The sequence below is a fragment of the Malus domestica genome, chromosome 15 (genome assembly GCF_042453785.1).
Source record: "Malus domestica chromosome 15, GDT2T_hap1".
In the NCBI taxonomy this organism is placed as follows: Eukaryota; Viridiplantae; Streptophyta; class Magnoliopsida; order Rosales; family Rosaceae; genus Malus; species Malus domestica.
The window spans coordinates 37,879,656-37,905,067 of record NC_091675.1 but is presented as its reverse complement, the minus strand read 5'-3'; the positions used below and the strand labels follow the sequence as shown (position 1 = coordinate 37,905,067).

The window sequence follows — 25,412 nt, the reverse complement described above, 5'->3', positions numbered from 1 at the left end:
GATACCCGTACTGAAGTTTTCGATTTCGGTTCGGTTTTTTCGTAATTTTATTCCACCCCAACTTCCGAATTGATTTCCGTTCACGCACCGGGCTCGCATTGTCGTAGCCTGCATACGTCATCACCAACAGTACCTTCCTACGCCTTCTCCCTAAACCCCGCGAGAGGTGAGACCAGCCTTCCGAAAACGAACAACCAAACTCTTCCTCTTCCTCCTCCTCCGCCATTCGTATTTCTTAATTAATTCCTTGCCTTCAATCAACAAAAACTAGCATTTACCTGAATTTCTAATGGCTCCGGCCACCTCCTCCTCGCCTGCGGCTGCGGCTCCAGCTCAGCGGCTTATCCGCTTCAACCGGAGGACATCGGCTCCTCGCCAGCCTTCGCCGCCCGGGTCGCCGCCGCCGCAGAAGATGAAGCCTATGGCGGAGATAATGGCGAAGGCTAAATTCACGGTGGTGGAGAGAGGCGATTACAGCGACGTTACCTGCGAGCATTGTAGGTCGGGTGACCGATCCGACGAGCTGCTTCTCTGCGACAAATGCGATAGAGGCTTCCACATGAAATGCCTCCGGCCTATCGTCGCCATTGTCCCCATTGGATCATGGCTCTGCCCTTCCTGCTCCGGACACAGACGAGTAAGAAGTAGGGGATTTTTTATTTTTATTTATTTATCCTTTGGAGTTACAATTACATTCATGTTTTTATTTATAAATTTTCATTTTATTTTGTTTTGTTTGGTTTTTGGTTCAGGTTTCTCGCAGAAAAAAATTATTGATTTTTTCCGGATTCAGAAACCTAGTGATCATGATCCCAAAGACAAATGTGCGTCTCCTCAAGGTAAATTCCGGTTCATATGGTCTTCAACTGTGCTTATAGTTTTCGTCATTGCAATTCCCATGGGTTTTCGTATCATTTCTTCTCGTGGTTGGTATACATTTCATGATCATTATATTGATTCTAACAAAGGAAGACATTGGGTTTATAATGTTGTTATGCTAGGGAGTTCAAAATTAGAATGTGAGGACACGATGAAGATCGTAAACAAGATTGAGTTATAGAGTTGACAAACTAGAAAAGCTTGTTATACCAGTGATACTCATGACAACGGCAGTTAACTATTCTGTTACATTGATTCTAACAAAAACGTCATAACATTTCTCAATGATATATTTATGGTATGTGTACTTTGATGGAATGGGTATTGAAATTATCCTAAATCTTGGCATACATACGTTTACTAGAGCATGGGTATTTAAATTATTCTAATTACTGACTTTCACTACGTTTGCCTTACTAACACATATGGAACTAAAAAGAAAGTGTGGATTCCACATTGAATTCCTTAATCGAATGCCTGGCAAAGTAGGAATCGTATCAATTAAGGCGTTAGTTGATCCCATGCCAATTCCTTCTTTCTCTTCCCCATTCACGACTTCTCCCATTTCAAATAAGTAAACATGCCATCAGTGTTTTGGTAACACATAATATCCATTCATTATCACTTCTTAACAAGTCCGATAAAAGTCATTATTGTCCAAATGTAGATTCTTTAATGTTATTTCATTATTAACTAAGCAATAAATCCATGTTCCGGTGGTATCTCGACTGTCAGGTTCATATAAAACTACTAACAATGCATGAACTTAATAGTATTAGTTTGGAGTTAAGACTTTTAGGATGCAAAATATTGGCTGACTTTGCTCAAAATCATAACTATAAAAATTAGAGTACTTGTTTATATACATACATACTGATGTAGTGCGAAGACGTGTGCTGCTTAAAGAATTATCAGATATTTTTCATCTGAGTAAGGTTAGAGGTGAGCTGCGTGATCTTGGATTGGAAAAGGAAAAATTCCAATTAGCAACACTGTCTGCCATATTCACTATCTAACCTTCTTTTACTCGTGCATAACCATTAACCAATGTATGAACTGCTCTACGCAATACAGTGAGGAATGCTTTCCTTTGTGTTCTATCTCCATCCAAAACAATTTAGCAAGGACATAAAACATTCTTGTAGTTTTCCATCGTATATAATATTTTGTCTTGCCTCTGACTTAAATTTCATGTAACTTGGTGCTGCTACTTTTTCAAAACTGCCACTCTGCAGTGAACATAGTTACAGTGCAGATTCCATATCATTGGTCCATTTTCTGTCAAAATGGACCAGAATAATATGTTAAGTATCAGATTTTAGTCCATTTTATGTTAAAAAGTATTACTAAACTATCCTGGAAGTCTCCATGTTGTATTGAGGGGATATCACATATCCCCACTTTATCCAAAAGAAAACCGTATAATTATGTTTCTCCAATAGCCTTGTTCCTGGTTGCTTACTCACTTACATTTAACAATTACCTATTGAAAAAGTAAAGCACTTACAGAAGGAAAGAATGGCAAAGCCCTATTAAGTATGTAAGATGGTTTTACCGAACATATTTAAACATTTTAATATTATATGAAGATTAAGTTCCCGCAGTGCATCCAGCACATTAGAAATCTAGTGGTTTATTATTTCTCTTAAAGCCCTCTTTTCTTTGTTTTGATCCAGTAGAATCTATTCCCATGTTCTTGCAAATTAGGTAGTGAAAAGTAGAATACTTTAGATCATTACAGCGTATCCCTTTTAACTGTGAAGCAATATATAGGAGTGGAAAAAAAAAAATAGCATTATGTGCCTATGAGCGTTGAATAATAATAACGGCATAAAATATATTTGACAAATTGCAGTTCACTAGTTTAGTGGAGTTCAGGGTATGAAATGCTTTCATTCAATTGGTGAGAAAGGAAGCGGGAAGTTGGTGGGTTTTTCCATTCGTGCATCATTAAGGTTTCTGTACCATACGTAACGAAAAGGCCAAATTAGGTATGAAATTGACTTGTGAAAATGGGCTATGATTGAAATGAATAGTATTCTAGATAACTTATTACTCTAACAACACACTAACATACATATTTAAAGCACAATGCATCCTGAAAACCTAGGACAGTTAAGTTTGCTCACCATCTCCATTATTCGGAACTTTGTAAATTCTCTACCTCTTAATTGTATAGTTTTCTTCTACGAGCTATTTAGGGCTCTCAAACATGCATTTCTTTTCTTGCCGGGTTTTATTGATTTATTTATTCACACCCTAATAGGAAGCTTTGTAACTTTTCTACCCTTATATTCTTAGAGGTCATGTGTATACAATATTTGATTTCTTCAGTGAATTGTTTTTTTGTGATATGCTGTCACATAGATCAAAGATGTTAGGTTGTTTCTCTCTTGCATTATGTAATAGTGAATTGTTTTTTTGTGATATGCTGTCACATAGATCAAAGATGTTAGGTTGTTTCTCTCTTGCATTATGTAATTATTTTTAAATTGATTCCTGTGCTTATTTTGTTTGCTTACTTGGTTGTTATTGTTTGAATAGATACCAGAAAACGCCGGAGGCGTTCAGGATCATTGGTGTTGCAAAAGAGAAGAAGAAGAATACTTCCATTTGTTTCATCAGAAGATCCTGCTCAAAGGCTGAAACAAATGAGTTCCCTGGCTTCTGCTTTAACAGCATTGCACATGGAATTCAGTGACAATCTCACTTACATGCCCAGAATGGCTCATAGATCTGCAAATCAGTCCAAGTTTGAGGACGGTGGCATGCAGGTTTTTTATCTCTTATTCTAGTTTCCTCAAGGCTTATTAGTCACCATTTGTAAGGCCAACTGATATATCAACTCCATCATGTGATTTAAGTACTGGCATTCTTACTATTAGATTCTTTCCAAGGAAGATACCGAGACATTGGAGCTTTGCAGAGCCATGTGTAAAAGAGGCGAATGCCCTCCTCTTACAGTAGCTTTTGATTCACGTGAAGGGTAACGTATCTCATAGTACTTTGTGGCGCCCTCTTCTTACAGCACTAATCTTTAATTCATGTGAAGGGAGACAATATCTTGAATGATATTTCAGTGCCCTCTTATATAATCTTTTTATTCCTCTGAAGGTCTATTAGTTTTGTTGTGCACTGAACTATAGGGTCAATTACTGCAGTGGTCCCTGAACTTGTCATTGTGTTACATTTTCGTCCTTGAACCTTTTATTTTGTTGTGTATGGTCCTCAAACAGTCAAACTCACTCTCTAGTAGCATTTTCGTTCTTTTTATTAACTCCATCTATTTTCTTTTTACTTCAGGGCAAATTTATTGGTGAAATTGGTTGAAATGATCAATGTACAAATCTGAATTTTTGAAATGATCACTTTTTAGTATTTGATCAATATATTGCCAATGTTTGATCGATACGTTGTAAATCTTATCCGCATGTCAATATTTGAATTTGATCGATTCAGCAATTGGGATTTGTAAAATGATAATTTCAACCAATTTCCCATTTATTGAGAGGGAGTATATCTTGATCTTTCCCATATAGGAGCTTAGGAAGGACTTGAAATTTTTGTTCTTTTCTGTTTTATTAAATTTTTTGGATGCAAAAAGTCCTATTTCCTCCTAAATATTACAGAAAAATGGACGGATCTAAGGGAAACGATCAAAATGCCACACAAGATTCAGAAATGAATATCAAACACGGAAAAGTTCAGAGACCTTTACTGTTACTAACCCCTGATTTATATGGTACCTGCATATTGAGTTAGGCTTGTGTTGAATTCATTCATTTATTTTTATGTAGTTTTACGGTAGAGGCTGATGAGCAGATCAAGGATATGACTTTTATTGCTGAATACACGGGTGATGTTGATTACATAAAGCATCGGGAAAATGACGATTGTGACAGTATGATGACCCTTCTGTTAGCAACTGAACCATCTAAAAGTCTAGTCATCTGCCCTGATAAACGTGGAAACATCGCTCGATTTATCAACGGCATCAACAATCATACCCTGTAAGCCTAATATCTTTTTTTTCTTTCTAGTTCAACACTACTTGTTTGTGGCCTCCAATGAACTTCATATGATAAAACTGTATATTTCTGTGTTGGGAATTCGGATCTATTGGATTGGGATTATCTGCATCCGTTGTGGTTAAAATGTAACAAATTTTGTGCAGGGAAGGTAAAAAGAAGCAGAATTGTAAATGTGTAAGATACAGTGTTAACGGTGAATGTCGGGTCTTTTTGGTTGCTACTCGTGATATTGCTAAAGGCGAGAGGCTATATTATGACTATAACGGATACGAGCAAGAATACCCTACTCAACATTTTCTCTGAGCTATCGTCTATAGACGTTAACGGCTTACCGTCTAGCAATCCTAATTGGGATTTTATTTGCTCCTAATGTTCTTCTTCTTTCCCACTTTCAAGCTTTACTTCTTGTTGCAAGGTCAATAATTTTCTTCTAGCTATTCCATTGAGCCATTCATTGTATTTCCCTATAGAGCTGGCCTATTATTGGGCCCTTGGGTATAGAATTATAGAGTAGGCCAAGGAAAACTTTTCTTGCTAGTTAAGCAAACGAAAAGAGTTTTATCTTTTCGGATTATAACTTAAGGGAATTATTATTAGCACTACAAAAACTGCACTTCTCTCAATTTTTTCCGCTACGGAGAAGTGCGTGATCGAATTTTTAAGGATTGCAAGTAACAGCTCCCTAACTTATTAAACATCTTTCTTTGTAATACAGGTTTTAATGGAAGATTTTAGTTTTGAGTTAATCCTTGTTATTTCATGGCACCATTTTTATAATTTTTATTTTTTACCTTGGTTCTAAGGCCCCGTTTGGTATTGCTTTTTGTCGCCAAAAGCTGCTTCACTTTAAAGTGAAACAATAAAAAGTGTTTGGTAAAACTAAAATATCATGTTTATTTTAAAAGTAATGACCTCCAGACATTAACTTTTGAAAGCAGTTGTAGATTGCTTTTAAAAGCTGATTTCATAAAAATCGGAGTTTGAGAATCTCATGAATTTCATGACTGCCACAACCTAACACCACCATCCCCATTACTGCCACCATCATTGCACCACTAACACACTGAAGGACGGAAGCTTGTTCATAGGCACTCAAAAACCTATCTTTAGCCACTTCGTACTACGGTTTAGTGGTATTCTTCTTCACTTGTAAGTGAGAGGTATTAGGTTCAATTCACGCCAAAGGCGAATTTGAATCACATCATTGCTAACCCATTGTGAGGCTAAGTCCACACCCTTTTCCCCTAGTGTAAATAATAACGTTTGTTCAAAAAAAAAAAAAAAACCTATCTTTAACCATGAAATTCAAAGCCTAGTAGGTAGTGAACTACTCAACTCAAATCAAAAGAAAAGAGATGAGATTTGTTATATCTTTGTAGATTCCTCTTGGCATAGGCAAAGGCTAATCCCCAAGAGAGGGCCTTCATTCCTTTGCTCCTTTACTCATTGGATTTGTGTTGGAATATGAATCTCCATGAGCCACCAAAGTAGGTGGCCTTTAAGTCTCTTCACCAAGCTTGACTTGGGAGAAGATGAGTGCTAGAAACCACTCACCATGGTGGCAAAGTTTTAAGAGAGAAGAAGGTGAATAGTTGACATACCCTGATCTCGAAGTCCAGTGATCATAAAATTGAGGCGTGTTGGCCATCACCAAGATGGATGACGAAACCATGATATGCATGAAATCATAACTGAAATTACTAAATATTAAAATCTACTAAAAATTTGGTAGAACTTTCCCAAAAATAGGGATGAGCCCAAATCAAATCACCTACAAATAATCACATTTATTTCACACATCCCTACTTAATGGATCTCCGAGCCTCGATCACATGCATGAGAATGGGTTCAGAGCATAATTACCAAAATACAAGTTCTATGAATATGTTGAGTAAGTACAATACTTAGTGGAATATGTCAAAGTAGAAAGTACCTCGACATCAGATGTGATCACTGCTACGACTACTGAATCCTGAAGTGGCGCAAAACATAAAAATTTGAGTGGATGAAAAATAAAGGTTTCTAAAACAATTTTATTTTTTGAAATAGTAACCCCCTGTTTTGAAAGCACATCTAATACTATATATAATTTCTAAAAAGCCAAGAATGCCATAAAAACTTAAATCTGATTTATATACCTGTATGCATTGAGAGCTGATAATTATATATATATATGACACAACATACAATATCATCCACTAGCTGTAGCTAATCATGTCATTGCCAAGTAATCTCTAGGCAATGATAAGCTGAGAATATAACTATAATCATGTCATTACCGAGTAATCTCGAGGTAATGATAAGTTGAGAGTATAATTGTGGTACCCCAATACACATGTAAGCTGATATATGTAATCATCCACTAGTCGTAGCCAGTGGAAGCTGTAATCATGTCATTGCTGAGTAATCTCTAGGCAATGACAAGTTGGAAAGACATGTCCATAATGTGGACAAGCAAAATAGTCATACACATGCAAGCTATGTCTTACAGCCGTGGACGTGGTACAATACTCTAAATCTGTATGGGTGTATGCATGCCACAAGATAAGTAATAAAGAATCCAACGTTCATTAAATCTTAAACTATATATCATGAATCATACACCTGGTAGTAAAGTCTCGAAATTTGTCAAACTCGTAAATCATAAGTCATGACTCTGAAAATATATCATGAAATCGGTGAAACCGTAAAATATAACTGAAATTCATTTTTACCTAGGCATGCTTATAATTGAGATAAATAAGATATTTTTGAAATAAAAGTCCATTCACTGATCATCAAGGAAGCCTTCCTCAAGTTGGGTCTGTCCTCTAGGGCCTTTATAATTGATGGCATCTAAGCATATAAATGACATATTCGTAAAACGCATCTAAAATGATTGAATTTGAAAAAAAAAAAGGGAGTGCGAATTTGGAATCAGCGCGTTGAATTACCCTAGGATGGGTCTTGGGCCAAAACTAAAAAAAAAGTCAACAGTCAACGTTGACCGGTTAAGGTCAGTGGTCAACCCTGACCTGGCCCGCCAGAAACCTCATCGGTTTCTGGAAAAATACACTGGGAAATTCAGAGAATTTTTTCGGCTTCGATCTCACTTGATTCTCAACTGAATTATGTGATCCATATATCAAAATTCATCTGCTCGATGAGACGAATACAAATAAAGTGGTTTTAGGCCTTACCTCCACTAGAAACAATGGGAAACTCGCCGAAAAAAAAACTCCTTACAAAGAAGCTCCAAAAACTGTGCCTAAACTTCGAATTTCAGAAAACGAAGACCATGATTGAACTCGTGGCGACGAGAGGAAGATGATGGTGATTTTAGAAACACAATCCAGTGAGGACTTTGCGGTTGTGGTTTTGTGTGTCATCGGGGAGGAGAAACCAAGAAAGAGACAGAGCTTTCCAGAAGTTGAGAAGGAGATAGAAGGAAAGGAAAATATCTCCTTCTCGATGGGTCCCACTGCACCCATACAGTCAATTAGAACTCTCCATAAATGGAGAGAAATGTACAAAAATGCCCTTGCATTTAACGATCGTAAAATCTTTGTTTTAAGTCCAAATCTCGTTCCTCTTGTATCCATGCGTTCGTAGAGATGAGTATTGTTCAAATATACTAACTAATATGTCATAAGTGTCGCAACAAATAAAGTCAATGCAAGTTCCTTGTAGGGGCATTTGGTAATTTTACATTAGTGAGAATGCTCCGCCTAATACAAATGTCTGTTCCCACTCTTGGTGCCTGCTGGTGGAGAAAGACATGAGAAAGCTTAAGAGCGCTGGTTGGATTTTGTGGACAGAGGGCACATATCGATCGATTAAACCCATCATTGTAGAGTTTACCGAGGAAGTATGAAATTAAAGTCATTCACCTGTGCCGATTTCCTTATGGTTGACTTAACAATTAGGATACTAGTTTCACTGTACTTATAATCCATCTTTCATTATATGTAGGACTAAATTACTGAAAAATTAGGGACGGGTTGTAACAATCTACCTAACTTAAGAAAATTTCGTCCACAAAATTTCTACAAGAAGTTACTGAAACATATACAATACTGAGCTTGCATAGGTGCTTCAGTCTCCCAAATTGCTTCATCAACATGATGATTCCTCCAAAGAATCTTCACTAAATGTAGGACTTTATTTCTCAAAACTTTATCCTTCCTATCAAGGATAGCCACTGGTTCTTCTTCATAGCTCAAGTATTGTCTCAACTCTAATGGTTGCGGTTGTAGAACATGAGACATGTCTATTACATACTTTCAAAGCATGGAAATATGGAACATATCATGTATCTGTGAGAACTCTGGTGACAATTCCAGCCTATAAGCAACTGTGCCAATTCTCTTAGATTCTGTGGGGACTGTTATATTGGTGACTCCACTTTCCCCACTTCCCAAAACGGACTAAACCTTTCGAGGACGACAACCTAAAAAATACAAAGTCAGCAACTTCATATTTACAATCTCTAGAATGTCTGTCTGTGATGATTTTCTATTGATTCTGTGCGGTTTTCAAATTTCTGTTTATCACTTGGATGTTCTCATCAGTGGTATCAACAATTGCTAGCTCCTCCAATACTCGTTGACCAACCTCTGTCTAACATAGTGAGCATCCTGTATGTTTTTCCATACAATGTTGCATATGGTGTCATACCAATGCTTTAGTGATAACTATAATTGTAGGCAAACTCCATTAAAGATGAATAATCGTCCTAACTACGCTTGAACTGGAGAACATAAGCTCTCACATGTCCTAAAAAATATGGATCGTCCTCTTTGACTGACCATCTATCCTGGATGATAAGCAGTTCTATACAATAACTGAGTACCCATAACATCATGGAATGCTTTCCAAAATCTAGAATTGAATGTCGAATCTCTGTTTGAAACAATGGTAGTAGGTACACCATCAAGTTTGACAATGTTATTTATAAATATCTCTACTAACTTCTTCAATTTATAATTCTGTCTAATTGGTAAAAAGTAGGCATTCTAATAAAACAGTTTATTGCCCATCATCAAGATTACATTTTTCCTAACTCTTAAATCATTTCTTGCTTCATGATATGATATAAACTAGCACTCAAACTTAAACCCTCTTTTTGACAATTGTAGTATAGATAAGTAGGGATCGTTCTAGGCCAGGGATTAGGAGGGACTGCTAATCGACTCAAATTAGACTCAATTACACGTAACTAGACTCTTAAGACTCAAGACTGACTCAAACTACTCAAAACTACACAAAACAAACAAATTGACTCAAAACTAACACTAAGGGTGACTTTGGACGAAGTTTGAACTAAAAAGACTCAAAACAATAAAAAGAAACCAGTTTGGACATATTCTAACTAAAAGACACAAAATATAAAGGGGGGAGTGGTTTTGACAAATTTAAAGTAAAAGCAAACAGATTTAAAGACTCTAAACAACTTTGGACAAAATTGGGGTGTTTTAATGGGTGAATGGCTAGCTAGAGTGTTCATCTCCATACATGACACATATGCATACGAATCGATTTCCAGTTATTATTCCTATCGACCATGAATGAAAACACCCCAGATTAACCGTGGATAGCACTAATTAACTCTCAGATTTTCCTAAGTTCATTGAATTGGACTCAGCATCGCAACCAAATTATTCTTATCAAGTTCCCTACATGAACAACATGATAGAGATACATATCAAAGATCATTAAGTTCTTGTGAAAATCATAAGCATTGACAAGACATACGTAACTATGAACAACATGATACTCTTGCCAGGAATTTTACTTAACGCGATCATGACTAGTGACCTCCACTACTTATAAATATAAGTTCATAACTATTAGGTGAAACTCCCTTATATTTTAGCATCAAATTCAAACATGCAAACTAAGTAGGCCTCCTTAATCAACATACAAGAATAAGTTCTGAATCAAACAGTTAAGCAAATTGCATTCACGATTTATGAAATAATAACTGAACGTAATCAATTCATATGCAATATATGTTCATGGCTTTGAATTCGCTTCTAGCTAAAATGAGTTTAGCTCCTCATGTTCGCACTTAAACAAAGATAACTTAAATTAAACATTGAAAACAAAAGATAGAATGCACCTAGGAACATTCCAGCATTCCAAGCTTGAATGGCAGGGCACGGCTCCAAGGGTCTTCTCTCTTTTCTCCTTGCAAGGCTGCGACACTAGAGGGATTCCTATGTATGATGGACGAGTGGTGCGATTGTGGTGAGAGATGGATAATGTATGATTGCTGCGGCATAATGTATTTATAGAGAAAAGGGAAGCCACAGCAAAGGGCTGAGAAAGAGGGGAATTAGGACTCCAAATCCACAAGGAAAAATGACACTTCTCATTCAGATTCTAGGGAGGAAAAGGAATGGTCCTTGCGGCAGGAAACATAGCTTTTAGAAGGGGTGGATGTGGCACCCTTTTAGGGATAGGGCTTGGCTTCTAGAAACCTGATTTGTAGGTATCCTAATGTTATTTAGATGTCATCTTTGCAGCTGGAAATTAGGTAGATTAGGATAAGGTTAGGATAAGATAAGGTTTGGATAATGTTTTGGATAATGCTTCCTTGTTTCTTGCTAATTCCTTATCTTCTTTGTCTTGACTTTATTTTCTTTATCTCTTCAGCATATTCCTAGCCTCTTGAACTTCAAAAACGTCCATCCACCTTGCTCCGTGCATGTGTTATCCATTCTTGGCCCAAAACTGGTCCAAAATGCTCCAAATTGCACTTTCTTGCCAACTTTGTCATTTGAACCTGAAAACACATGAAAATAGTATAAAACACTATAATAAGTAGAAATTAGCTATGTAAATGCAAGAAAACAAGCTAACTAAGTCGCATAAATTGCTCACTTCACTCCGAGCATTTACTCTGAGTCTAGTACACAAATGATCATTATTTTGAGCTTCACGTACTTGATCAACCAATACAAGTCTAACTTGGAAGTGAGCAAGTAAAAGCTTATTGAGAATCTATAGTGAGAAATGCTCCAGTTCCCCTTAAATTATACAATATAGGAACATAATTTGCCTAAATAGCTAAAAACCGTCCATATGATTTTCTACTAAATTTGTTCAGCCTAAATAATGTTCAATTGTACATAATTACTAAAGAGTTCCATCCACCTCTTTTGTCTCAGGTTCAACTTTTTCTAGGTGAAAACATACTTCAATCACAGTAAAGATTCAACGCCTTTCCACGTAGAGGTAATGTTGCCATATTTTCAATGAAAAGACCATCAGCCGCTATCTCTAGATCATGCGTGGAGTACTTCCACTCATGAGGTTTATGTTGTCTCGAAGCATAGGCAATGACTTTCCCATGCTGCATCAAAACACAACCTAAACCTTGTAGGGAAGTATCACTATAAATCTCAACTTACCTTGTATCACCAAGAAGTACAAGTACAAGCGCGTGAGTGAGATAATAGTTTAACTCCTGAAAACTCCTTTCAAAATTTTCATCCCAAACAAACTTTACCCATTTTCTAGTCAACTTCGTGAGTGATAATGTACTAATAGAGAAGTCTTTCACAAACTGTCAATAATAACCAACTAGACCCATAAAACTACTCACTTCAGACACATTTTTGAGCTACTCCCAAGGCTTCACTACAACTACATTTTGAAGATTATTGAGGCCCAAAAATGTCACACACCAATCCAACCAAGTCTTAAGGCCCAATTGCCATGCAAAGCTTACATTCAAGCCTAAACATATGCCAAAGTGCGGGATCGATGAGGGATATATTTACAAACATGCCATGCCACGGTTATTAAGCCAGATATTTACACAAATCACGCCATACATATGCCTATTCATCATGCCAAGATTCCTCATGCTAATCACTGCCCATGCTAAGCCCAAGTCACATATTTGGGGCTTGTTAAGTGGATTATGGTGTAGATGGTTGTGGAAGATTATTAGGCCTATCTGGGATCAGGGTTATGAAAGACTTTGGGCTACTTGGGGGCCCAAAGATCTATGCCCATACCATTTGCATTTCACGCAGGTAACATTGAGAGAGAACTAGCCTAATTTACCCTTTTCCCTAGCAAGCCAACCCTCTTAGTTAAGACTAAACTAGATTCCAGCAATAAATGTATGTTAACCCAGCAAGTCAGGCATTTAATGCTGACTTTCCTTTACCAGCTTGCATAGACAATCAACGTACGAAAGCCATGAGGTGCGCTACCAAAAGTAGCGTTTGCGGAAGGCCAACCTGGGAAAGCCGCACCTCGAGAAGAAGCAAATTTTAGGTTTCAACAATGCAACTACCTTACACCAAAAAGGGAATAATATGAAGGCTAGGGAGAAAAGAAGGGGAAGACAAAACCACAAAGGGAGATTCATTTAAAGCCTAGAAAAGAACCATTCACTTACATAAGAAGGGAGAAACCATTTGAACAAGGGAGATTAGAGGTAACAGAGAGAGAGAGAGAGATAGAAGGGAACGCAAAGGAGAGAACCACCTAGGAAAGAAGTCCAGAGAGTTCTATCTAGCCCAGAAACATAGTCCAAGCCTCAAGCATCATCATCCATGCAATCTTAGTAATTTCCACAGACTTCCATTAAAAATCCTAGCCATTGGAAGCCTTACTATCACCTTAAGCAAGCCCCAATCATCCAACCAAGAATGCCATGCAACCATGCAAATCCCTTCTCTCTCATGTTAAACTAGTAATCTTCTAGCTTTCACACCATGCTTCACTTGATCAAGTCATTATCTTGATCAATCAAGTTATCTTTGAACCGTTGATGTTACCGGGGTATTTCCTAAGATAAGCTAACTTTTTCGAGATATTCTGGGATTTGGTACGAATCTGCACCTAGGGAGACAAGAGAACGTTCTCAAAGCCCAAGTCCACCTCGACCAAAAAGTCCCCCAACAAAGATCAACAAGAATTCCTTCAACTGAAAGTACATGACCCAAGAAATTAATTTGATTCAACCAAAACTAACATTTGCTAAACTTGGCATACAACTTATTTCTTATCAACTTGTCTAAGACTCTCCTCAAGTGTTTGACATGCTTTGGTTCACTCTTGGAATATATCAGAATATCATCAATAAAGACAATCACGAACTGATCCAGGTACCGTCAAAAGGCTATGTTCATTAATTCTATTAAGGCTGGTGAGCATTTGTTAACCCAAAAGGCATGACCAGATACTCGTAAAGCCAATATTGAGTCCTGGATGCCGTATTCGGTACATCTTCCCTTTGGATTAGAAACTTATGATATCCGTATTGTATATTTTAGAACACTTGCGCGGCCGCATTCTCCAAAGATTGAAGAACAATAAGATATCCATTAAAAGAAAGATTTATCCAAGAAAAAATCTTAACAGTTACATCCAACCCTTAAGTTGATCAAAGAGATCATCAATACGAGGCAAAGGTTAACAAATTTTCACTGTCTCCCAATTAAGTTGCCTATAATCAATGCATAATCTCATGCTACCAACCTTTTTCTTCATAAATAGAACAAGAGCTCCCCAAGGTGAAGTGCTAGGTCAGATAAAACCTTTTTTAACCAATTCTTGAAGTTGAGTCTTCAATTTTCTCAATTCAGCTGGAGCCATTATATATGGTGTTAAAAATATAGGATCGGTATCTGGAATTAAGTCAATAGTAAACTCGACTTCTCTCTGAGGTAACCCAGATAGATCCTCTAGAAAGACTATCAGGATATTCATTCACTACCGATACAATCCTCTATATGGACAAAAGGTTCACTCTTTATCACTACATGAGCTAAATACCCTTGACAACCCTTCCCCATCAATTTCTTCGCTTTTATAGTAAAAACCAAACTATTTCAAATTTTTCTTTCACTACAAAAAGTCACCTCTGGTCTCCCAGGTCTCCGGAAAGCAATTGAAGCAATCCATATGAGCATGATTTTTTTATACCTAATCCATTCCTAAAATAATATCAAAGTCAACAATAGTTATTAAGACAAGATTGGCTTCCATTTTTTTTTTGTCGAAACAAGATTGGCTTCCATGAGTTCATTTCCTATGAAGATAGGACAACCTTCAAACTACCATTGGGCAACAACCTCAGTTCCATTTGGCATAGACATATAACTCATTCCCGAGTGGTGTAGGGTAAAGATTAATAGTTTGAGCACACTGTGGTGATATTAAAGAGTGTGGCACTAGGATCAATTAAAACTTTAGCAAGATGACCAAATGCATTCAACATACACATTATAATAACCGATTCTCCTAGCATCTTTCTAAGTCACTGCAAAAATTCATGCCTGAACATGTCCTACTTGACATAGTATGGCCACCTCTAGTTCTAGGTCCTTGATTACTCTGACCTACTTGGCTTGACTAATCTTCAGTGGATTGACTACGAGTGAGCTGACCTTGACTGCTAGAAGATGCCTCGTAATATTGCCTGAATATTGGGGTTTTGCCTCTTAATAGTCGTGATACCATGGTCCACCATACTGATAATTTGGATACCCAATTGCAAAATCAAGCGCCTGAACTGACCGATGCCATGCTACTGTCTACATAAGGGTAGGAACCCTCTTTAATGATGGTCATAAAGACCGCACTTGAAACATCCACCAATATCTAGATTAAACTCTCTTTTATGGCGTTTATTACAATGAGGGCAACGTAAATTAATAAGCTTAGTAGAATCAACCAATTGTCTTGACACACCTCGACCCGAAATATCCACCTTGACTCCGGATCGAGTTGTGTTGGCCAACACTATAAAGATGACAAAGCCATATAGTGTAGTGATGTGGAAAAATAAAATAAATTTAAACCTAAAAGTAACTAAAGGCAAGAGTGCGCATGTGAGTGGAATTGAACTCAATTCACACGTGATGTCAGAGCATAAGTAAAGTACATTAAAAGTAGGATAAGAATTATACCGTCAAAGGTACTCTCTTATACAAACATTTGCTAAGAATCCTCGTCGGCACAAAAGTTATGCTATTAAACCTGGAGGGGCGAAAAACAAGGGTGAGTGGGCCTGAAAATAAATCTTTGTAAAACCTTTTCGAAGATGTAATAACCCCTCACCGTAAAACAAGAATAGTTTCCAAATATAACATACTACGTATATTATGAAAATACTTACCGTAAACGGTAATATCTCAAATGCAATCATTCACAATATTTCTGCATATAAAACATATAACATCTGGTAGTCACAATATCTCGCATAAACGAACATATCACATCGAATGCTCATCTACATATGTGAACACATGAGTTGATGTAGAGGTGTTCTGACATGAACATGACTAGGTGTAATAATGATTTATGCTCTAGTACTACAATCACGTGAAGACTGGTGCTATGCGCATCTCATACGAGTCCTAATTGCCTATAGCAATCTAGGACAAGATTGATGAAGGGAAAATTATGAGTTTTCACATATAGGGATTTCAAAATGACTATCATGCATATACAAATCAAATTTAATATACGAAAGTAGCGGAAGCATTTATAACAAATTATCAAAGCTATAGTCATGCAAATCCCCTTCAAGGTTCATAGGTTTATATATAATGCATCAAAACAATTTTAGAGAAGAACAAAGTGAAGGTTTAGTCTAATACCTCTTGATCTAGACTTGAGACCAAGGATGGATCACCTCCAAGCCCTTTGTTCCTTGAACTCCTTGAGCCTAGCTTCCCTCCTTGCCTCCTCCACTTTGTTAGAATGAGTGCTCCTAGGTTCTCTTTAAGTTTCCAAAGTAGGAAACCTCTAAAGATCCTCACCCACTAGTGTAGTGAGAAGGATGAAGGAATAACCAAAAGGGTGAAAGATGTGTTAGTAAAAACACCCCTAAGGTGGCCGGCCTTTGTAGTGTTAGAGAGCTATTTTTCTTTTGCCTCTTTGTTGTTTTAACACTTCAAAAACCCTAATGAACAATATCTCTATAAAGTTCCTTTTATAGACAAAAAGAAACCTAGTCAACCACTTGACTAAATATCTCTCCCTTTCCACTTAAAGTGGCCGGCCTCTTGTGTTGGATTTGGGCTTTGGGCTTTTATATATTTCAAGTCATCCAATGCTTGAATAAAAGCCCAATGGGTTTAGGCCCAATGGGCCCAATTAAACCCGAACGTTTCTTTAAGCCCAAAACGATCTTTATCGCTTTTATGATTTCTTTAGACTTTCTAAATTAATCACAACACTTAATTAATCCAATTAATTATTTCCATCATCCATTAGTTACTCACTACAATAGTGTATTGGTGAACAACCTTTTAGGTTCTAATTAGCAAGGCAGTGAGGTGATTGGCACCAATCCAATTGATTATATTTAATCCAATCACTTAGTCAATTAAAACATACTTTTAATTCACCTTCTTCTTTGACGACTACATTTAATCATTTAGAAGAACTCACAAGCCATGAGTGACATCTAACCATATATCATGGCTACCCAAGCTAATGTAGAAGTTTGTTCGGAGAACCTATTCAGTTGGAATTACAATGTAATTCGATCATTCTCTAAAACAATACTCTCAATCACATTACTAGGGTATGGATATATTATGTCAAACCCCTAATGTGATTATTCCTTCTTATATGATTCAATTGAGTCGTATAGGAACGCTTTCCTTTATTACGCTCGATACTTCGGCCGAAGATTCCCGAATCATATCTTAGAGTATTCTTCCTCTCTTATCGAGGATTAGAGATTCCTTGTTACGCATTCACTTGCCTTCATGACTAAGTGGCTTAACCCCAATTATGCCGTGGACATCCGCGAATGGGGTGACTTTGACATAATCAAAGATTAAGTACTTAGCCACAAGACAACGATGATGCCTCAGGTCAAATGACTACTTACATTATTCCAACCATTAGAGTTACTTGCTTGACATGTGAGTAGACCTCCATGCAAGTACTCTCGTTCGATTGTGTTTAGTGAACTCATTCTCTTAATGAGCACCTACATACTTGTCTTAGTGTCACAACACGAATGAGATGAGACTTTCCATCCTTCCATTTGAAGCAGACACAGTATGTACCGGTCTAAGCATTGTCAGTTTCCCTCCGACAATCCAATGACTAGGAACCTTTTGGACATAATGGTTATGTGAAGAAGGTCTCTGTAGTCTAACATCATTAGATTACTTCTTCAATCAATCCATTGTCCATGGATACATTATTTAGGACATATATCATTTATTGAGATAGTCTTAATTCGTGTCTTTGCCATTTGATGTATAAGAGTCATCCATACATCGATTCATTTGTCCTGAAAGGTTTCTTCCGAAGATTGACTTTTAGGGCATATTTCCAACAATTGACACCTACAATGGATCCAAAGTGAGCATACGGTGCAATATGAATATACATGTGAAGACTAGCCCTGGCCTGGGCGAGTAAAAATACTAGTGTAGCACATAATGAGCAGATAATGTATATATGATCATACTATGGTAAATCTATAATTCTATCGACATAATATTATTCAATAAATATTGATCATGGCTGTAAATAAAATCCCATAATAGTACACATACATGTGTATCCCGTAGGATTTAGCATAATTTCGTAAATTCCATCATTTTGCTAATTCTTAAAATGTTAGTCTAATCTAGGCATACGTAGAAAATTCTTTATAAAATATATATGTGGAAACTAAATAAATATATAATATCTAAAAGCAAAGACCCATTCACAAATCATGTCGTTGGGTAGAACCTGCCTCGCAGGCATTGAAGATCCTTGTGATGTGTTTCACCTAGAATTAGCAGCAGCAACAGGAGTGTTGGCCTCGTTGCTCAAGAAAAGGAAGGAATTTGTGTCGACCAAGGAATGCATCAGAGCCTATTAATGGATCTAGCAGCTAGTCACTAACCTTCCTACGATAAAGGCACCAGTGCTAAACATTCCACTCAAGATCTACTTAGCAACAACAAGTACTATTATAAAAGCTCTACCTGCCCAGGACAGTCCAGCCGGGGAAGAAGCACCAATCTACTATGTCAATTGACAGCTAAGAAGAGCCCAAACCTGCTATGAGAAGACGGAACGCCTTTTCTTAGCTCTTGTCTACGTATCACAGTAGCTGCACCACTATTTCTTAGCCCACAAGCTGTACTTTATGGTAAAGTCTGACTCGGTAAGGCACTTGCTCATTAGACCTATACTATCTGGCCGTTTGGCTCGTTAGTTGCTCCAACTTTCTGAAATTGATATTATATGTGCAACACCTAAGGCTATTAGAGGCCAAGCTGTGATAGACATGCTAGCATTGTTTCCCGAAGAAGAAGAGGCCACTATTTCCAAAGAAGTCCTTGATGCGTTGCCAGAGATAGTTGCCATTGTTGTGGAAGATGAGCCATGGGTCATGCATTTCGACGGTTCTTCCATAGCCATAAGAGGAAGAGCTGGCATTGCACTTGTTAATCTAGAGGGCCAAGCTACTGCCCTATCCTTCAAGCTCATCTTTCCACGCACAAACAATGTAGCTGAGTGTGAAGCTTTCGTTATGAGCCTTTCCACAGCCAGGGAAATGGGTGCAAGGAAGATATAAGTCGCAAGGGACTCAAATTTAGTCTTAAGCCAGGTCCAAGGAAGCTTCGTAGTGAAGGAAATAACTTTGGCACCATACTGTACTATGGCGGAGAAACTCATGGCAAGCTTTAAGCATGTGGTGTTGGAACATATTCTTGGCACAACCAACAGATATATGGATGCCTAGCCACATTTGGCTGTAAGCTTACCTTCATCGAAGAACAACCCAACATTGCTGTGATCAGAAGGAAGGCACCAGCCATTGATGCAACCTTCCCTGATGAAGCGTCAGATGATGACGACTGAAGGAAAACTGTCAAAAGTGAACCTTCCAAGCCAAGCAGAGAGCTCAGCATCAAATGCCTTAAGGAATACATCAATGTTACTGGGACACTCTACAAGCGTCTCTTTAGAAGAGTGCTAACCCAATGCCTCAGACCAAAAGAAGCACAAAGACGGCTGCAAGAGATCTATGAGACCACATGCGGAGTCGACCAAGTTATGAGTCTCTACTGCTGACTACAAGGAAAATGGTATTACTGGCCGGAGATGAAGCAACAAGCTACATGCATCCAAGTCGAATGTCCAAAACGCAGCATAATGCTTTCCCCAGGAAATGCACTTGCAGTTTCCATCACTGATTACTGGAGGTCTCTATACCTGACCTTCTTCATCTATGGGACACTACCAAGCAATGTTAGGGATGCACACAAATTAAAAAGGCAACCAATAGGTACTTCGTGGATGGGGCAACTCTATACCAAAAAGAATTCAATGTGGAACCATTAAGATGCCTTGGGCTATCCAAATCATCACAATTTATGCAAGAATACATGTTGGAGAATGCAGCAAACACCAAGGAAGGAATAAGCTACACAAACAGCTACTGAGCCTAGGATACTACTGGCCAACTATGAGGGAAGGCACACACAACATGGTCAAGAGATGACATGCATGCCAAGTTCATGGAAACTTAATCCACAAGCCTCTAACACTACTACGAGACATGAGCACCCCATGGCCATTCCACACTAGGGGGCTTGATTTGATAGGAACCATCAACCCAACTTCTGAGGGTCATATATAAATCCTAGTAGCCACTGAGTACTTTACAAAGTAGGTGGAAGCAATCCTTCTTAGGAAAACGACATGAGCAATAGTATCCAATTTCATTAGGGAATGCATCGTTTGCCGATTTGGGATACCTTACAAAGTAGTGAGCAACAACGGCACACCTTTTGTGAACAAATAAGTAAGTGCCACACTTGATGCTTGCAGGATCAAGCACCGTCACTCCACGCTGTACTATCCCGAGGGAAACGATCAAGCCGAAGCCACAAACAAAACGCTGCTAGGACTAAGCAAAATGGTACACAACTACACTGGAGGCTGGAGCACACATCTCCTAGATGTCTTATGGGTCTATCGCATATCTCCAAGGAATATTACAGGTTTTTCCACTTACTCATTGGTGTATGGGTCTGAAGCTATTTCCCATGTAGGAATGATGATGCCCATGGCAAGAGTTTCAACATTCAATGATGTGAAGTGGGATGTTGTAGCATGCGCAAGCTGGAGGTGGAAAAACCTTGAGTTACTCGAGGAAAAAATGGTAGAAGCAGCTAGGAAAGCAGCCCTATACCACTAACAAGTTACCAAAGCCTACAACAGCACAGTCAAGCCATATAACTTCAAGGAATGAGATCTCGTCATTAGGACAGCCAAGCATATAAGGAGGCAAATATCCTGACCTTTGAAGTTCGCCCCGCACTGGGAAGGACCTTTTATGGTCAAAGAAGCCTACCGAAGTGGTTATTACTACTTGACTTCGGTCAATGAAGGTATGCTAACGGAACCTGTTAATGCCAAATGGCTAAAGTTGTATTACTACTAAAACACTTATGCTTATTTAGAGGAACAAGCTCCTTCTATGCAATGATCATTTTGCTTACTCTACGAGGCCTTGTAAAGCCATGCAATGATTGATGTACCCCAAATTTTAATGAAATGAATAAGCATTTTGTCAAAATCTTTGGTACATTCATTTCTTTACATTGGCAAGAGTGACTAGAAGGATTTCTTCTAAACAAGCTATAGCAGTAATTATGCCAAACCTACAAGGAAAGCCCACGCCAAGCAAGCTGCCTTAAGGGGAAAATCATGCTACAGCTATACTTATGCAACATGCCAAGCCTATCAATGCCATGCAAGCTGCTTAATGGTTCAATGCTCATGCAACATGCCAAGCCAACACGCCATGCATAACCATTGAGTCTAGCAAATAAAGCTTTTCCAAAGCTATACTTATGCAGCATGTTAAGCCTATCAATGCCATGCAAGCTCCTCAATGGTTTAATGCTCATGCAACATGCTAAGCCAACATGCCATGCAAAACCATTGAGTCAAGCAAATAAACCTTTTTCAAAGCTATACTTATACAACATGTCAAGCCTATCAATGCCATGCAAGATGCTCAATGTTTAATGCTCATGCAACATGCTAAGCTAACACGCCATGCAAAATCATTGAGTCAAGCAAATAAAGCTTTTTCAAAAGCTATACTCATGCAACATGCAAAAGCCTATCAATGCAAAATCAAGCCAAGTAAGGAAAAGCTTTTAAAATCAGCAAGCCAATCAATGCTAAGCAAGTCAAGCTTTCCTGACATGCTTTGCTTCCTTACGGAAGCTACGACATCTTTTCCATGCTTCCTTAAGGAAACTCACTAACAAAGTGCCAAGTGGCAAACTCAGCTATTTCCCCCAGGAAAGCAAGCAAAAGCTTAAGCCTATGTCTCAAAGCCTAAACAGAATTTCATCCAACAAATTTTGATGCATTCGAAGTAAGAGAAAGTCAATGTCATTGCAAGATTAAATACATTGCAAGCATCATGCTAAGTTCAATGTCAGCAGCCGAAGCCAAAGATAAATAAGCAAAACGCAAAGTAAGGCGGCCATATGACCATTGTTCAAAAAACGATAAGCTAGCTATCCAAAAACAAATTGCAACAGAAAGTAAAGGCAGAGTGAGGAAATCAAATGTCTTCATAGCTCACTACTGCAAAATATCAAGGTTCATGCTCAACCAAGAAAAAAAAATCCGAGAGTTAGAAAAATGCAAACAGTAATGCAAAACTCGCAGTCGTAAGAGTGAAGAGTTAAGCTCAGAGCACCACCTTTCAAAAGAACTACTAGAGGTGCCAGCATGCAATTGATCCGCTACAAGTTGAAGGCAAGCTGTTATTTCCTTGGAGCTCCCATGGACCAGCTTCTTCAACTTGAGTTTTTCAACCTCTAGCTCATTACGCTACAGTTTCAGAGCATGCATCAATTTGTTGACTTTGATGAATTGATCTACAGTTTCAGAGTATCACATAACTTCCCAACTTCTCGACTATGGAACCCACTAGCACACCTAAAGCTACCAAATCGCTAATCATATCTCGCCAACATAACAGCATGTGCTCTGTGATTTCCAATGGAGCATGCTTCAAAAATCATTCTGCGCATGAAAGGAGATAGCTTCATAAAGCTCACATTTGCATCGTCAGTACATTTGAAGAACCTGCCTAGTGTCTCAGCTAGCCTAGAGCGGACCTCTACACCCCTAAAGTCAACCCAAGAAGAGAAAGCTTCGCCTGAAGGGATCAATTCCTAATCGAATTTAATACACTGGCTTCATTGGCGATACTATGCTTGAGCTTCCCAAGAGCCTCATGCCACAATGCCCACTCTTTAATCGATGTCTACACCTCAAGGGAAAGAACCTCCTTAGGAAAAGTTGTAGGCTCAAGAATAACGTCACTAGGGGTTTCAACACCTACTATGGCCCCTACAACACCAATATTCATCTACGAGGAAAGCATGAAAATATGCACAAGTAAGGAAACAGGTCAACAAGCAGAGGCACAAAGTAGCACAGCCCACGAAAGCTATCCAATACGGAATTCTAAAAAATCAACATGCATATACATGCGCATGCAAAAATGCAAAGAAAACATGCTAGGCAAAGTTTAGTTACTTCCTACAAGCACATACAAGCTTAAGCAAAAAATTCAAAGGCTTAAGAGGAAAGCTGACGGTAGCAAATTCACACAAGGGTAAGCAATAATGAGGAACAGGAAAACATAGCTTTATATCTTCCACTTCCACCTGAACGTCATCAGTTAAAAATCCGTCAACTTCATTGAGATCAACATCCTCTGCTGCCTTGCTGCCATCCTTGCCGCTTGGTTCTTTGCCACTGTCTTCACCTTCTGTGTCCTTCCCTAGGGAAACTTGAGGATGTTCTTCGCTCCGAGGGTCAGACTCAGCACTTGTATTGCTACTTTCCTCAGTGGCCAAGCCTTCGCTAGCTACCTCATTATTGTCAATTTCCCTGGCGCTTCGTTCTTCCTTACTTGCAGTAATAATATTGAGGAACTTAAGAGGCTTAGGAGTACCGGAAAAAAGGATGCTAGAGCACTTCTAGTCCTACAAGCAAGGCTAGTAGGAACCTTGATTGAAACAAAAGTCATGGTTAGCATATAATCGTAGAGCAACAGAAGCAAAGAGCAAAAAAAGAGCCATCTTTGGCTTCGCTAAAGAACCTTCACTTTTCGATATCTTTGGAGTGGGGGAAGCATCAAGATTGCTGCTAGGTGGACCATCCTTCACCACTCGAGGCCTGAAGTGCTTCACTGCATCATCTGAGGTACAACATATAAAGCACTGAGGAAAAACATGCAAAGGGAAAATTAGCAAAAGAAGTTAAGCCGAGAAATATACCCAAAGCCGCTTTCGTTCCATGATTTGTAGGCTTTCCTTCACCTGATGCCCTACTCTTCTTTGTGCTCTAGGAAGAATCAGATGAAGCGTTGCTTTCCTTGGCGGCAGTAGGGTATCGGCATTTCGAACTAGAAGCGGCTGGTATAGGCTCTAGCACCAATCTGGGATGGTTAACAATGCTGGGAGACAATTATGGCTACTTGTCATTGTGGAATTTCGCGATGGCAAAGAAACACTTCAACCAATAAGCAGTATATCCTTTGTAGATGCCACTTACTTGAGTCTGGTTGGTAATATACTGGAAAGGGCGAAAACATCCTGGAGGCGCATACACAGAACTCCAAAATAGATTATTGAATGAGGCATCGACTTCAGCAAGAAAAGATATCAGCATCTTTTGGTCAAAACCTAGTTGGCGTCGCACCAAGAAATGAGAGTAGACTATATTCCTTTCCTCGTTATCTTCCCCCAGGAAGGGGTTGAAGGAGCCAGCAAAGCCAACTATTTTTTTTTTAGCAAAGGGAAGTCTAGATTTTTAGAGAGAGAAATTGACGTCACATTTGAATCTTCACCACAAACAACATTAGTAAAAAACATCACGGAGGCAAAACCTTCAAGGACTGACACATATGGACGAAAATAAAGTTGTTCACGTCATCTAGAAGCTCCAAGAAATCCTGCTTCTTCACCAGAATCTTTCTGAACCAACAGCAAGCCAGCGGGAGCTTTTCAGGCAAGTAAGAGGAAGAGTCGATAACATAACGGCTCTTCGCTGCACCGGAAGGGTAATGGGTTATCTTCAGACCCTTGACACGCTCCCACGAGAAGATTTGCAGAAAACTAGCACAGATGAAACTTTTCAACGGGGCACTACCTACAACCTACTCCATCAGAGTATGAAGTTGATCTAAGTCATGGTAGAGAAGCTCGAGGAAGAATGAAGCCATTGGAACCACATGGCCATGTGCAATTGCCATGGCTCAAGGAATCACTTGACGACTAAAGGTATCTTTACTGTCACAGAAGATAAAACGGCTTAGCCACAAACTCAACATGGCCTCGAATCGGCAATTTGGTTCTTGTTTCTTCTGCCAAAAATGCTTGATCCACTTGTTGAAGTGGAAGGCTTTACGCGGAGAAGTAAGAGTACCATTTTTCAAAACATCAGAAATAACAATGTCTGCATGAGGAATAACATAGCAGAAGAGAT

At 38.5% G+C, this 25,412-nt stretch overlaps 1 protein-coding gene across 1 annotated transcript; it reads left to right on the top strand.

Moving 5' to 3' along the window:
• Positions 1-5,656, top strand: LOC103454199 (probable Histone-lysine N-methyltransferase ATXR5). The gene is made up of 6 exons (XM_070814472.1): positions 1-644; positions 753-839; positions 3,424-3,653; positions 3,765-3,865; positions 4,677-4,889; positions 5,054-5,656. Exons 1-6 carry the CDS (start codon positions 290-292, stop codon positions 5,211-5,213), a joined length of 1,146 nt encoding a protein of 381 aa, XP_070670573.1. The 5' UTR covers positions 1-289; the 3' UTR covers positions 5,214-5,656.
• The last annotated feature ends 19,756 nt before the right edge of the window (positions 5,657-25,412 follow it).